Below are 15,146 nucleotides of genomic sequence, written 5' to 3'. Positions count from 1 at the left end.
GCGGGGGCTCGGCGCGGGCCCGCGAGATGCCGGTGTCGGCGGCCCGAGAGGCTGCAGCTGCAGCGGCGGGGGAGGAGGCGATAGAGGCGGCGGCGGGGCCCGGGAGGGGGGCGGCGTGGGGGGCCGGCGCGTAGCCGGGACTATGGAGGGGCAGAGCGGCCGCTGCAAGATCGTAGTGGTCGGGGACGCGGAGTGCGGCAAGACAGCGCTGCTGCAGGTGTTCGCCAAGGACGCCTACCCCGGGGTGAGGAACTGGCGTCTGGAGAGAGGGGCACCGAGGCTGCGGGGAGTGGGTGACAGGGGCTCCGGGGGCCTCTGGAAACCGGTACCAGGGCAACCAGGGACGAGAGAAAGAGGCTTCAAGGAGGGTAAAGAGGCGTTGGGGGCTCTGAAAGGACTGCAGAGGATTGGAGTGGAGGGAATCAAGGAACGCGGTGAAATGGATAGGGCTTGGGAGCATCACAAGATCCCGGATGGCGCTCTGGGAGAATGTCGGAGGTCCTGGGCATCCGAGAGGGAAAGAACTAAGGGCTAAAGGGACCCCGAGTGGGTCTGAGAGTCTACCTAGGATTCCGTGGAGGTTGAGGCAGTAGCTCCCCGGATCTTCCCTTAGCCCAGCCTCAGACCAACTTCTGTCTAGGGATCGAGCTGGACCGGGTGTCGAGGAAAGAGGGCAGTTGTCAGGGTGAGGACTGGAGAGAAGCTCTCATTTTGACCCATCCTTGTCTGCAGAGTTATGTCCCCACCGTGTTTGAGAACTACACTGCAAGCTTCGAGATCGACAAGCGCCGCATTGAGCTCAACATGTGGGATACTTCAGGTAGTCCAGTCCCTCGGGGTCACCCTGACTGCCAAGGTCCCTTACCCTAGCCCCTCCCTTAGCTACATCCTTAGATTCCATGCTAGCTCAGACATCCATCCAATTTTAGAACATCGATTTCTCTTTTGAGGCAGGGAAACTGAGGCAGAGTTTCTTGTGCCGAACAGAAACCATGTTCTGAAGTAGAAAGCCTAATATCTGAGCCTGGCAGCTGGGTTCTGCTTACCCAAGGAACTTGGGAAGAAAATGACTTATTTTGGAACATGTTTCTTGGGAAATGGGAACGGGTTTAGGAGAGCTATTTAGAATTTCGGGGCGGGGGGAGGGCAGTGGTGGAAAGTAGGTTTTTTTTTCTTTTTTCTTTTTTTTTTTTTTTTTTTAGACTGAAGTAGAGTCTCAAGAGGACAGGAACACTCTTTCCCTGCCTCAGCTCCAACCCCTTGGGAAGGGTTTTTATTTTTGCTAGACTCCCTGGAGGACCTTAGAGCATGTCTCATCAAAGCCCAGAAAGCATGCACACAATTTGTTGGAATATTATAGATCTTCTGAAATTCTTAAAGCGTTTCCATTCTCCAAAAGGTTACGAATTATTACTGTTAGATTAGAGAAACCCATAAGGGAGCAGAGAGCTATTTCCCACTCTTTCTGCTACCCTCTACCAGTCTCAAGACGCGCTCCATGCTGGGTATTGAAGAACACTTTTCCATTCTCGGCTTGTCCACTGTCAGTCTCCCAGGCCTCCCACTCACTCAGGTACCTTATCAGCTTACTCTCTTTCTTCCTGCAGGTTCTTCTTACTATGACAACGTCCGGCCTCTGGCCTACCCAGACTCTGATGCTGTGCTCATCTGCTTTGACATTAGCCGGCCAGAGACCCTGGACAGTGTCCTCAAGAAGGTGGTAGCCTGGGCAAGCAGGGAAACTACTGAGGGCACTGGGCACGACCTGAACCAGGAGAAGGGAACAATGGCGTGCCCCTCAGCTGGCTAGCAGATAAAGCTGCTACTCCAGCCCCGTTCCTCCCACCCACAAATCAGTCCTTGGAGCTGGAAATATTTCGCATCTGGGGAGATGAGACTGGGGACTGGCTATCTGTCCTCCCTATCTCCTTGGCTGTGGAAACCTTGGATGGAAGGTTTGGGAATGCCTATCCTGGGACTTAGGAAAGCCCTGTGGCCTCCTGTCCAGGCCATTATTTCCATAAGAAAAGCCTGTGATGAAAGCACAAGTCTGTCAGAGCATCCTTAGTTCCCAGGCAGGGGAGGGTGCGGTGGGGTCTGTTCTCAGGACAGAGCATGGGAAAGGGTTCCAGGCCGACAGACAATCCCGGAACCTTTTCACTGTCTCATCTCCTACGCCGTTCTGGTCTCAACCCGAGAAGAGAGGCTCCAAGTGATTTCTGCATGCATGGAGCGAGGCTTTGCGCTGTATCTCCCTCCACTCCCCCATAACTCTTATTTTCCACCCCCAACTAGTGGCAAGGAGAGACTCAGGAGTTTTGCCCCAATGCCAAGGTGGTGCTGGTTGGCTGTAAACTGGACATGAGGACTGACCTGGCCACACTGAGGGAGCTATCCAAGCAGAGACTTATCCCCGTTACACATGAGCAGGTGAGCCCCGTAATCTACACTTAATCCCAGCCTAGACTTCACACCCAGACAGGGTTTTAGTCTTTGATTTAAAGCCACCCTACATGGCTCATCCTTTTGCCCTAACCTCTGACCCTAACCCTTGATTCTTCCCCAGCTCTGACCTTCAACCCTAGCCCACAACCTTCATGTCCCTTTCTGAAGTACAGACTAAACCCTGTAATTTCCACCCATCCCCTTCTTTTCCAGGGCACTGTGCTGGCCAAGCAGGTGGGGGCCGTGTCGTACGTTGAGTGTTCCTCCCGGTCTTCTGAACGCAGCGTCAGGGATGTCTTCCATGTGGCCACCGTGGCCTCTCTTGGCCGTGGCCATCGGCAACTGCGCCGAACCGACTCTCGCCGGGGACTGCAGAGATCCACTCAACTGTCGGGAAGGCCAGACCGGGGAAATGAGGGCGAGATACACAAGGATCGAGCCAAGAGCTGCAACCTTATGTGAGGGGCTGCATTGGGGCAGAGAGTGGGGAGGGTGAGAGATACGATTGTTCCCCTGCCTGCTCCTGGACTTTTTGACTTCCTGACCCTGGCTGGAAGTCAATTCTGGTTGGAGGAGATAGAGGGCAGAAGAGGGTGTCACTATTCCACACCCTCATCCCCCTTTCTGCCGGTAGCTGAGAGGGCTGACTGGGTAGGCATTGGGGCATGAACTTGATGGGGCAGGCGGGTGTTCGGGAAGTCAGCATCAAGCAGTGACTTTGGACGAGTCTTCTACAAAGTGTATCTTCCTTCCTCACCCTAGTTCCCATAGCCCGTCTGCCTTCCCTGAGGACAGTGTCCATTGGAAGACCTCCTCTCCCCTCCCTTCTGCATCTGTTCTCACACACTCTAACCGTCAGGCAACATGCACTAAATTTTAAAACCAGAAGTCCTTTCCTACCATCAACCCAGCAACCAGTTCTACTTTCCTCCTTCCCCAGCAGTCTGCAAATAAAGCCCATGACCATGGAAAACGGCTATGGCCTTGATTTTGTTCCTCCGCCCCCCCCCCCAAAAAAAAACCCTCTCAATCCATCAGCATCCTTGTCTACAGAGAAGACACAGGAGAAAGTCGTGTACTGAAGAATCCAAAGTTTAGAAGCCGGGGGTGGGAGAGTAAAATACCTCGGGAGGCTTGGGTTCAGTTAATGTGGGTAGACAGCCCTGGGCAGGGGTGGGGGGCGGGGCGTCTTGAGTTAACTGATGCTGCACAAGTGTTCAGCATTACTCAGCCTGGCTGGGTATCCTGCTAGCACGGCAGAGGGTCCGCTGAAGTGGTACAAGCCCCTTGTTCACAGTCTCTCCCCTTGGCTTGCAGCCTGCTGACGCCCTAGGGATCATGAAGATAGGAAGGGCATTGAGAGCTTCCATATCCCTGAATCTGAACCCTGGTATAAGGTGAAGCTTACTAAGGGGACAAAGTCTCCTCAAGGACCCGAACATGGGCCCCCTCTCAGCTCTACCTTGAGCTCCTTGATGATCGGTGGGGGAGCATCATCTGTAATCGAGAGTCATCCCCACCCCAGCCCCTCGGGAGTGAAGGCCAGTGAAGGGGATGGCCAGAGGACTGGTCAGCTAGGACAGTGCTGGTCTGTTTCCTTGGGAGTCTGATTTCAGATTGTCCTGTATTCCCTTCCTGGCTCTGGTCCCACTGGCCTCCTTTTGGTGACATTCTCCCCCAGGAACCATCCGCGCGGGTGGCTCTTCCCCTCCTCCCAACTTCATCCCATTCAGTTCTGCCAGCCATGTTGGGAGAGGATGGAGGCAGGCCTTGCCCTCCCATCTGGTGGGACCCTGTGCACACTCCACCCCTCCCTGCACCAAGCATGCACTGTTGCCAATGGTGCCACACACTGGATTGAGAGACGATAGTCTCTGAGCTTCTGGAGCCTAGCCCAGTGGGGAAGAGAGGTACGTACGTTGCCTGAGGGACCCTGTACACATCCAGGCCGTTGTGGAGCTCCCTGAGCCAGTAGGTCCCAAGGGAGTTGGTGTGGGTGGTACCCTTGGCATAGATGCAGGAGATGCAACCGACTAAGTATAGAGGAAAGAGTGAGTGTGGCACAGCAGGGAGGGATGGCAAAGCTGGCAAAGGTCCTTTGAGGCCATAGAAGAGCCCACGTGGGAGTCAGCACTTCCTTGTGAAGAGCCACCAGGGGTTTCAGGCAGAAGGGTTTTGATTTGGTTTTTTGGATGGATGAGATAGTGGAGATTAAAGGTCTGGGCTCTGTGAGATATTGCAGCTTCTCCTTTCCCTCTCTCAGACCCCGCTCTCTAGGCAGGAACATCTTCCCTGTTTTCTGGCTTACTGAACCACCCTCCCCACCATCTCCTGTGAGACTCCCATCCCAAGCCATCTCTGCCAGTCTAAAGGAGTCTAGGCGCTAGACTCCCATCCTCTCACATGGTTAGGGGCTGACGCTGGCTGAGACCTTCCTCAAGGGCCCCAAGTCCTGAACCGAGAGGTGTAGGAGAGGCCTGGGGCTCTGTCTCTTCCAGAAGACTGATTCCACACCCCCCCTCCCAGTAGGGACTTGCTATAAAAATGAACTTGTAAGTGAACATGGTGGTTAGTGCCTGTAATCACAGTACTGGGGAGGTTGAGGCAGGAGGATTGCTGAGGGTTCAAAGCCAGCATGAGCTACAGAATGAGATTCTCCCCAACTTAAAAAAAAATTGACTTGAGCTGGGCAGTGGTGGTGCACACCTTTAATCCCAGCACTCAGGAGGCAGAGACAGGTGGATCTCTGTGAGTTCAAGCCCAGCCAGGTCTACAGAGTGGGTTCCAGGACAGCCAGGGCTACACAGAGAAACCCTGTCTCAAAAATACAAAATAAATGAATGAATGAATGAATGAATGAATAAATAAAATAAATAAATAAATAAAAGTTGACTTGAAATTTTTGGTGGGACTCCCCAATACAAAGCAGGCTCAAGCCTGTGGCCCCCACAGTGCAGGATGTTTGAACCCCTTTATTCCCCCAATCTTCCTCCTGTGCAGTTTATGCTTGGAGACTGCAAATGCATTTCAATAGCAGCCTAAAGCAAACATAATTAGGAAGATAAATCAGCTGGAGGAACCCCCAAAGTTTAATATATTTCCAAAACCAGTGGGAAAGGAATTTAGCTCCCTCTGCAAGGCTGTGTTGCCAGACTTATTTCTGGGGAAGGGTATGGGTCTTGGGACCTAGGAGCCCAACGGGTGCAAAGAGGCAATTGGAGTGTTCCTAGGTTCAAAAAGGTCCTTGCAGGCTGGAGGGAACCTTACAGCTACCCCACTACCCCCTACCCACGTGCAAGAATTAGACTCCGCTTCCTCCTCTGTGGCTGTTTCCCCCACAAATTAGACTCCAATGTAGCCTTGTTAATCATTTAATGAAATACACAAGCAATCATACTGTGATGCTGTCAGTGTATTTTAACCTCAGCAATCAGCCAGGGGAGGGGAGGAGACTCCTGGGTTCATTTCTCAAACACTGCAGCCGATGAAGGCCCCTAGCCCCAACAGTGACTTCAGCCCTCCCCAAGGGTCAGCCATGGAGAGAGCCTTGGTAAGGACTAACGTCTACGTTTGTCCTCAGACTTCCATTTGTGTGCCGCATGAGCTCATGAGTGCACACGCGCGCGCGCGCGCGCGCGCGCACACACACACACACACCATGCCAGATCAGCTCCCACCATACTGGGTGGCGTTGAAGCAATAGAATCTGGATGTGTTTACTCATGCCAGAGTTCCTAGTCCAGTTCATCCTGCCATTCTGCCATCACTGCCACAGGGTTTGGTATCTTTTTTTTTTTTTTTTTTTTTTTTTTTTTTGAGGTAAGATCTCATTATGTAGCCCTGACTGGCCTGGCCTGGAACTCTCCCAAATGCAAAGGTTACAGGTACGTGCCACCACACTTCACTAATTTTTCATTTTTCTGCATGTCTAAACATGAATATTCAAATTCATGCCTGTATATGACTCTGCTGTCTCAGCCCACACCACTGGGGCCCAGCTTCTACAAGCCTCAGAAATGGGTTCTTTTGAGGGGCACAGGCTTGGACCCCAATGCCCAGCTGTGTCTGTTCTTCAGGCAGGGTCTTACTATGCAGCTCAGAGTGGCCTTCAACTTGCGGTCCCCCTGCCTCAAGCACAGCAGAACTGGAATTACAGGCATATGCGACCATGCTCAAGGCATATGCTCAGCTTTCTACCATGTTGCTAGAGCAAGCCACCCAGACCCACTCGGGTTTGTCCAATGGCCTGAAGAGGAGGAGTCATGCGGGAATTTCCCAGGGGACATCAGGATCCTGGCAGGCCATCCTAGAGCAGCTCTCTTCTCTGCTCCCCGCTTCTCTCCAGGAAGAGAGGCCCAGCGCTCTGCTTTAGCGGTTTCCTCTATGATTTTGTCCCCTCTCTGCCTTCCTCCTTCCAGATGAGTTCCAGGTTGCCCTCCATCTCTACCTAGCTCCTTCCCTTCCTGGGTGGGGGGGTGCTCCAGATTCTGGGGCATGGGGCGAGTCCCAAGCAGCTATCCCACAGTAGCCCGAGACGAGAGATGTACATAAGTGACCCTCCCCCAAGAAAATGCTCTGCTGTTGACTCCTAAATAACAGATGTCTGTCTGCATATTAATGAGATTGGACGAATAATTGGCGAGTTTTTCATTCAGTGTCAGAATGAACCCGGAGGCCTTATGTTCGTGCACAGACACCCCTTCACCCTGACACTCCCTTCCCCCAGCGCAGAAGGAAGCAGATTCAGAAGCTGGCAGCCTTGACCCACAAAAGGGAGGGGCAGATGGCAACAGGGAAGGGTGTCGGCAGGAGGGAGACCCCCGTGGTCTAGTTTGCCAGGTTGCTTGGTCTGGATCACTGCCTCCTGTCACCCCCAGGGGGGTGGTGAATGCCCTGCATCTGCGCTGTTCCACCATCCTGCAAAAGCGGCCAGAGAAAGGTGGGCATGGGAGGTGCATGCTGAAGGGGGCTATCCCCGGAGAACAGAGCAGTATCGTGCCTTCTGTGAGGGTCTACATTGTTAGCCTCTGTGAGGGGATGTCTGGTGGAAAAAAAACAGATTTTCTTTTGCTTTTTTGTTTGTTGAGACAGAGTCTCTCTATGCAGCCCTGGCTAGTCTTGGTATTAAGACCAGGCTGGCCTCGAACTCACAGAGGTTCAATTGCCTCTGCCTCCCAAATGCTGGAATTAAAGGTATGTACCACTGCACCCAGGAAAGTTTTCTCCTTCTTTTCCTTCCTCCCTCCCTCCCCCCTTTCTTCCCTCCCTCCCCTTCTCCCTCCTCCCCCCCTTCCTCCTTCCCCCCCCCCCTCCCCCCCTCCCTCCTTCCTCCCTCCCTTCCTCCCTCCTTCCTTCCTTCCTTCCTTCCTTCCGTTTTTCGAGACAGAGTTTCTTTGTGTAACAGCCCTAACTGTCCTGGAACTAGTTCTTGTAGATGGGGTGGCCTCGAACTCAGAGATTCGCCTGCCTCTGCCTCCCGAGTGCCCAGAAAGGTTTTTGAATCAAACAGCTATCACTTGCCAGCTGGCTATCCCTGCCCTAATTTCTTAACCTCTGAGTTTCACTATGCCTTGAAAGATGGATAGAAATAAAACACATCACATGGTTGTCTTCATTCCTGATTTATAATAGGCCTCAAGCCAGGCTTGGCAGTGCACCCTGTAATCCCAGCACTCAGAAGTTAAGAGGGCCTCAAATTGGAGGAAGGAAAACAACAATAACAAAACAAAAAATAACCCCAGGGTATGGGTTGGTTCTGTTCTTGCCTATCTCCTAAACGCTGAGACAGTTTCCACACCGCTGCCTCTCTTCCCAGATCAACCCTTGTTCTGGCAAGGGTTAAATAGAGGTAGAACAGGACAAGAGGGGACAGCACAGTGGAAACCAAAGCCCGGAACAGGAGATGGAGATCTAGAACTTCAGAAGAGAAAGAGGAAGGGAGAAGGGACAGCAGGGCTGGAGTGCGCTCGGCTCTGGAACAAGAATGTGGAGTCTACTCCTGGTCCCGGAAGCCCCCGCTCTAGCTGTTTGATTGAAGTCCCACAGTCGCTCAGCACCCCTGCCAAAGGAGGGGATTGGTTGGCTCTAGAAGGTCCACTCTCAGCGTGAAAACAAAAGTTCCCGTGGCTGGGGGGACGCAGCGGTGGATGGCTGTGTGCACCCCCACCACTATAGCCTATCAGTCACTTGTGCGCCGTCCCCCTCTCTCCCTTGGTAAATGATCTGCTGCGCCAGCGAACAACTGTCCATTGTGTCCTAATGAGGGACGAGCAGGGAAAGCCAATCGCTTATGATGCAAATGAGCCGACGGCTGCAGCCCGCGCTTTCACTGAGTGCCCCTCTTCTGCTCAAGTCCTTCGTGCCCCAGTTGGGCCTTTCTCCCGAGTCCCAGTTCCCATCTGGTGGAGGAGGAGGGGGAGGCCCAGCCTAGCCCTTACATTGTCTGGCATCGCCACTCCCTGCAAGGAGTCCTGACCCTTTCAAAGCCTCAGAGCAGGCTTCTCCCTGCCTCCAGACGCTGCTGTTTTGTTTGACTCGGGGTGTATGTGTGAAATTCGTAACACATACAATTTCCCGTTCAAAGTGTACACTTCTGTGGTGTTTAGCGCATGCCCAAGCTGGTGTAATGAACACCTTTGGTCCTAGGCTTTATGTCCCCCTGCTCAGGACCTCAGCCTTCATGGGGAGGGGGATACCGCTGACACCTCAACACACTGGAGGCTGGTGTTGGAGAAAACCCCCAAGGCAGGTCTGGAGTGGAGTGGCCATCCTGTGCTTGGCCTTTGGTGGGAGAGTGACGGCTGGCACCGTTTCTCTTGAGTTTTTGGCATTTGGTGAGGGACTAGAGTTGGCTCCAGCACAGATCTTGGTTTCACGGTTTTCTGAACCTCTACATGTTTGGGGTGATCCCATCAGCAAGGTTAGAAGCTGTGGGAGACTCCAAAGACAGTCCTACAAATCCTTTGTTTCAGGACAGGACAGCCTCCCTGCTGTCCTAGGTTCCAGGGACAATGCTTGCTAAAGCAAGCTTCCTTCCTTCCTTCCTTCCTTTTCGTTTTTTTTTTTTTTTTTTTTTTTTTTTTTTTTTTTTTTTTTTTTTTTTTGAGACAGGATTTCTCTGTGTAGCTTAGGAGCCTGTCCTGGAACTAGCTCTTGAAGACCAGGCTGGCTTTGAACTCACAGATGTGACTGCCTCTGCCTCCGGAGAGCTGGGATTCAAGGCATGTGCCACTATCGCCCAGCAAGGCAAGATTTTCTAATTCGGGACACAGAGGGTTTTATCCTACAGCCTATGAGCTGGGAGGGCCCTGAAGGTGTAGGTGGAGCTCACTTGCTGATAAAGTCATTTGTTTTGCAGTTTTCAGCCGAAATGGCAAAACACCTGCTTATCTGCAGTCTGTATTTACCGGATCCGTTCCTCCTCCTCCAGAACCTTGGGGATGCTTTAAAGAAGGGGAAGGAGCCTGAGGAGATGGTATGCCCAGATAGCGGAGTCCCCCCAAAAAATGAACAAGGAGACCGAATCCCGAGTCCTGTATGTAAAAGCAAAGAGCCTTTATTCTTATTCAAGTTCAAACTCGGACTCTTTGTCTCCAATGCATTGACCCATTAGAGTCCCGAGCTCAGCTGGGGTGGGGTTTTTATAAAGCAGAGGTTGGGGTTAGGGATTTCTAAGGTTCAGGTCCCTTGATTGGCCGGTTGACGTTTGTCTAGGGGCATCCTGGTGAAAAGGAATGGGTGTGTGCTGGCAGGTGATCCTGTCTACAATGGTTGGAGCATTAGCAATTTCCTTTGGAACATTAGGTACTTTCCCCTTGGAGGGTCTGTTCCTGGATGGTGCTGGGTGGTCTCTGTTGAGCCTGTTATGGCTGGGTCCTACAGAGACAGCTCAGTTGATAAAGGACTTGCAAGCAAACATGAGGACCTGGGTTTGATCCCCAGTAGTCATGAAAAAAGCAGGACATGGTGGTAGGGGAAGTGGCACAAGAGAAATCCTTGGGCCCACTGGTAAATCCGCTAAAGGTCTCAAGTGAGAGAGAGACCCTGTCACCAAAAACACCAGACGTTTGTCAGGTATGGTGATATACTTTAGTCCCAGCACTTGGGAGGCAGAGGGAGGTGGATCTCTGTCATTTCGTGGTCAGCCTGGTCTATAGGATGGGTTTCAGTCCAGTGAAGCCCTGTCTAAAAACCAAAAAGCCAGGGTGTTTGGCTTCTGAGAAAGACTGACCGCGTGAAGACTCCTGGCCCACGTGTACACATAGGAACTTTTCCCTGACAAAAGCTCTTCGGGAACTAATGCTAGCTTCCAGAGAGGGAAAAGCCTTTCTATAGTTGCAAACTCTCTTTGACCTTTCCCAGCCTCCAGATTCCATTCAAAGCAACCTTTCCCAGACACGGACCAGACAACTTAATGAAGGCATTTTTATCTGTGCCTTAATGAATAGGGACTCCCGGGCTGGTTAGGCCCAGATCTGCCACCGACTCAGAGTGACCTTTGACAGGTGCCCCGGACTTCAGTTTTATCATCCATGAAGCAATCGTTGGCCTGGTGAGGAGAGATAATATTGGGGCTAGCGCTGTGAACTGGCAAAGGTATTCCTAGGAACATCATAATTATTTCCTCCGTCATGACAGCGGCAGGCTGATGGGTAGGTGCAGTTCTGACTAATCACAAAGGGGCAGGCTTCATGATGGGCAAGAGAATCAAATAGGAAGTCTCCGGAAGTGGGCTCCGACGTGTAGATAGATGCCTTAGACCGTGGAGTAAATCACAATCTAAGGGTAGGAGGGAATCAGCGCATTGAGGGGCAATATGTGGCTGGCTTTCCAATGGTCTTAGGGTGGGGCTAAAGGCTGGATAAGCGGTTCAGTTCATGGGTCCCATGTAACTCAATTAGCAAATACTCACTGGGTGCCTAACAAGGCATCTGCCAGGGCAAACTGGAGCAATAACTGTGAAAAAAAAAAAAAAAAAAGCCTAACCAACCCACAGGGAGTACAAGCATCCTGTAGGAAAACAGAGAGGACAGGAGGTAGACACGTGGCTGACAGAAGACTTCAGGTGGCACAGCCACCTGTACTCGGGAGGTAGAGGCCCATCCTTGGTCTCCCTGAGCTTGACACCAGCCTGGGTTACCTGAAATCCTGCTGCCAAAACAAAACAAATGCGAACAAAACACAAACTGGGCTAGAGATGGCTCAGTGGCGGAGAGTGCTCCTGCTCTCAGAGAGGACCCAGGAATGGGTCCCAGTGCTGAGGTCCAGCAGCTAACAACTGCCTGTAACTTCACTCCAAGGGATGGGAGGCCTCAATTATTTCAAAACAACAGTAACAAAATAGCTGGGTGTGGTGGCTCAGGCCTTCAATCCCAGCACTCCATAGGCAGAGGCAGGTGGATCTCTGAATTTAATCTAGGCCAACCTGGTCTATATAGTGAGTTCCAGGCCACTCAGGACTATAAAACAAACAAAATTAAATATAAGCAAAGTAGAATGGGTATTCTAAACTTTCTTTTTTTAAAAAAATTATGTGTATGCCTGTTTTGCTTGCACATCTGTGCATCATGTATATACAATAGAGGTCAAAAGAGAACATCAAGCCGGGCAGTGGTGGCACGTGCCTTTAATCCCAGCACTTGGGAGGCAGAGGCAGGTGGATCTCTGTGAGTTCAAGGCCAGCCTGGTCTACAAGAGCTAGTTCCAGAATAGGCTCCAAAACTACAGAGAAACCCTGTCTCGAAAAACCAAGGGGAAGAGAGAGAGTTGAGTGCTGGGAATTGAACCTGGACCCTTCGGAAGAGCAGCCAGTGCTCTTAACCATTAAGTCATCTCTCCAGCCCCCAAATGGGCATTCTAATTGGGGAGGGATTCTGCTCTGGGAAATCAGGGAGAGGCTTTGGGAAGGACAGGGGTTGAGCAAGATTTGGACCTTGCAGATGGTAGATCAGTAATCAATAATACAGCTTGAGCAAAATCTGCGGATCCCTACACGTGGTAGCCAGAACACCTCAAAGGAATCACTGGCTGACATATTAAAGGGGTGGTTTTAAGACTTTATGGACAGAGACTTTCCTGTCACCTCTCCTCTACTTGAGAGCTTCGGGCTCTAGTTCCAGAATCTGAGGGTGTCACTTGGTTCTTCCAGAAATTCCAGGCTTCTTTTCCACCTGGCCAAATGGTACCTAAATCCCAAGGTGAGATTTCTAGAAGTCATTCTGAGTCCTGAGTCCATCATGTCATAACCTCTGAACTAGAGCTTTTCTGTGTCTTGTCTCCACCTGAAGGCCAGGATGATGGACCCGTCACCCTTTCACAGCCAGACCCAACACATACACATAAGCTGAAAAACTGGGCACACGGCCTCCCCTCAATCACTAAATATTTATTGTTTTCGATATGGGGTTTCTTTGTGTAACAGTCCTGGATTTCCTGGAACTCACTTTGTAGACCAGGCTGGCCTCAAACTCAGGGTCTGCCTGCCCTTGCCTCCCGAGCGCTCCAATTAAAAGCCTGTACCACGCCTGGCTTCAATCACTGATCTTACTGTTCACCGCCTGCTGATCCCTAGCGACATGCACTGGGGAAAGTCTGCAGTTTCGCCAGGCACATCTTTGAATCTGGGCTTTGTCATTTTTCTTCCTGTAGTGTGACCTATGGTAAGTCTCTTGACCTCACAAAACTTCATTTTATTTGTATGTAGGGAATGACGCACGGTGCGCGAGAGCACGGCAGTGATAATTGATGATTATTATTGCTGTGGCTCACAGGACCCAGGGCTGGATGTCTGAAATTTCCCACTTTAATGTCCCCATATCTCCTCCTCCAGGCAGCTTCCTGTTCTCCTGGGGTCTTTTTCTGTCACCAGCCTTTGGGGCTGCTGGCAGTCCTCGCTCCAGGCAGGCTTCCTCGGCTCCCCCTTAGAGCGAGTTCTTGCTGACTCTCTCAGGGCTGTCCGTGCCTTGCACTCCAGCAGTCAAAGGAGATAAATTACAAAATCATTTGTTTTATTTGTTCTTGTTACCTTGAGGGCTGTGTGAAATTGCCTTGCCTTTGAAAGCTGCATTTGCATATCTTTATGCTGGAGTCAAAGGCTGCCTCTGTGGTTTGGCTGAGATTTAAATATTAATAAAACCTCCTAAAACTCTAGCTGTATTTTTTTTAAAACTAGTCTGGCCCTTCTGCTCCTAGGTGGCTAATATAATATAATCTTTGTCCTTGGCTTTGTTTATTCTTAAAGGACCATTGTGGAGTTAACTGAAGCAGCTGCTGTAACCTTGGAGATAAGAACCAGTTACAAGCCCACCAACCTTATTTGTTCTTTTCAAGCCCAAACAGCTCCCTTTCTTGGAGACGAGAGGAGCAGATACAGGGAACATTTTCTAGGATCTTATTTCCCTTATCTCAGCTTGTGGTTCTCAGACTTGAGTCTGTTACAGAGTCCTAGGTCACTGGGTGGGCCCTACCAGCCACAGTTGCTGGTCCAGTGGGTCTAGGGCAGGTCTGGGAATCTGCACACCTAAGTTCTTAGGTGATGCTGTTGCTCCCAGAAGGCCTCCACAGAGGGGCATGTTTTGAAACCATGCTACTAACACGCATGTTGCCATCATTTTGGTCTCTGAAATCAGGTGTTCAAAGTTCATGCCCTTCAGTCACAATAGGGACTCCGTTGCTTGCGTTTTCATCCAGGATCAGCTTGGGAGTTTTCAAATTGGTATCACATTTTGTTTGGTGTTTGTATGTGCACACAGGTGTGCCACAGGGCTCATGTGAACAGAAGACAGCCTGTTTGTCAGGTCTCGCCTTCTACCATGTGGGTTCTGGGGACTAAAATCAGGTCACCGGCTTGGAAGCAAACCTGTTGAGACAGGGTCTCCTGTAACTCTAACTGGCCTGGAACAGTGAGTGATCCTTCTGCCTCAGCCTCCTAATGTTTAAGTTATAGGTGTGAGCTACAACTCCCAGCTTAAGCACAGCCTCTGGACTCGGTTGCCCAAGTGCAAATGAATAGGTGAGGACTAGCCTCTACATTCCTCAAGTCTTTGTAGAAACTAGCTGTTTCCAGCTTTAATTTTTAGTCTGCCACATTTATCTATCCCCTTAATGGTCCCTTGTTTTAGCAGATTTTTAGGTTGTTGGCAGGCAGTGGGCATCTCTGAAGCACAGTGCAGGCCTCTAGTTCAGGCATTTTAAGCAATGGTGAGTGAGCCCCATTTTGTGGGTCAGCAGGCCTTCTGTGAGGTTTCCTGCAGTGCCCCCCACTCTGCCCTTCTTTCCAGGCTGTGCACTTTGGAGGTTGTTCTTATCTGCTCCTAGCAGCCTTTACAGGATACATTCTGGGCATCTTGGCTCCTTCCGCCCCAACCATTCCAACACTGATTCCTTTCTTTTTCCTTTGCATGTTTTTGTGCTGATACTTTGTGGATTCTGGCTACATTTTTTAGGAGGGAGATAATCAGCCAGAGTGCTCCTCTAGGCTCCCTCCCTATGCCTGCCTGATAATCCTCTTCCCGCTTCCTTGCAGAATGAGATAATAGTCAATATAGGAGCCAGTTCCTAAATGCTGCTCTGCCCAGAGAGGGCTAGAGATGGCAGGGTGGAAAAGTGGGAAGGCATCAGAGGTCAAAAGAACAAGATTTACTCCATCATCAGATAGAGCTTTTAATGTAGGCCAAGCATCATAACAGAGCTCCAATCAGACG

General features: G+C 51.1%; 1 protein-coding gene across 1 annotated transcript; it reads left to right on the top strand.

Moving 5' to 3' along the window:
• Positions 1–107: 107 nt before the first annotated feature.
• Rnd2 (Rho family GTPase 2) lies at positions 108–3,418 on the top strand. Its single transcript, XM_038327390.2, has 5 exons — positions 108–244; positions 733–820; positions 1,608–1,717; positions 2,296–2,430; positions 2,659–3,418. Exons 1-5 carry the CDS (start codon positions 143–145, stop codon positions 2,905–2,907), a joined length of 684 nt encoding a protein of 227 aa, XP_038183318.1. The 5' UTR covers positions 108–142; the 3' UTR covers positions 2,908–3,418.
• Positions 3,419–15,146: the final 11,728 nt, after the last annotated feature.

This window comes from Arvicola amphibius, chromosome 4 (assembly GCF_903992535.2).
Source record: "Arvicola amphibius chromosome 4, mArvAmp1.2, whole genome shotgun sequence".
NCBI lineage: Eukaryota > Metazoa > Chordata > Mammalia > Rodentia > Cricetidae > Arvicola > Arvicola amphibius.
This window is presented reverse-complemented; position numbering and strand designations above follow the sequence as displayed.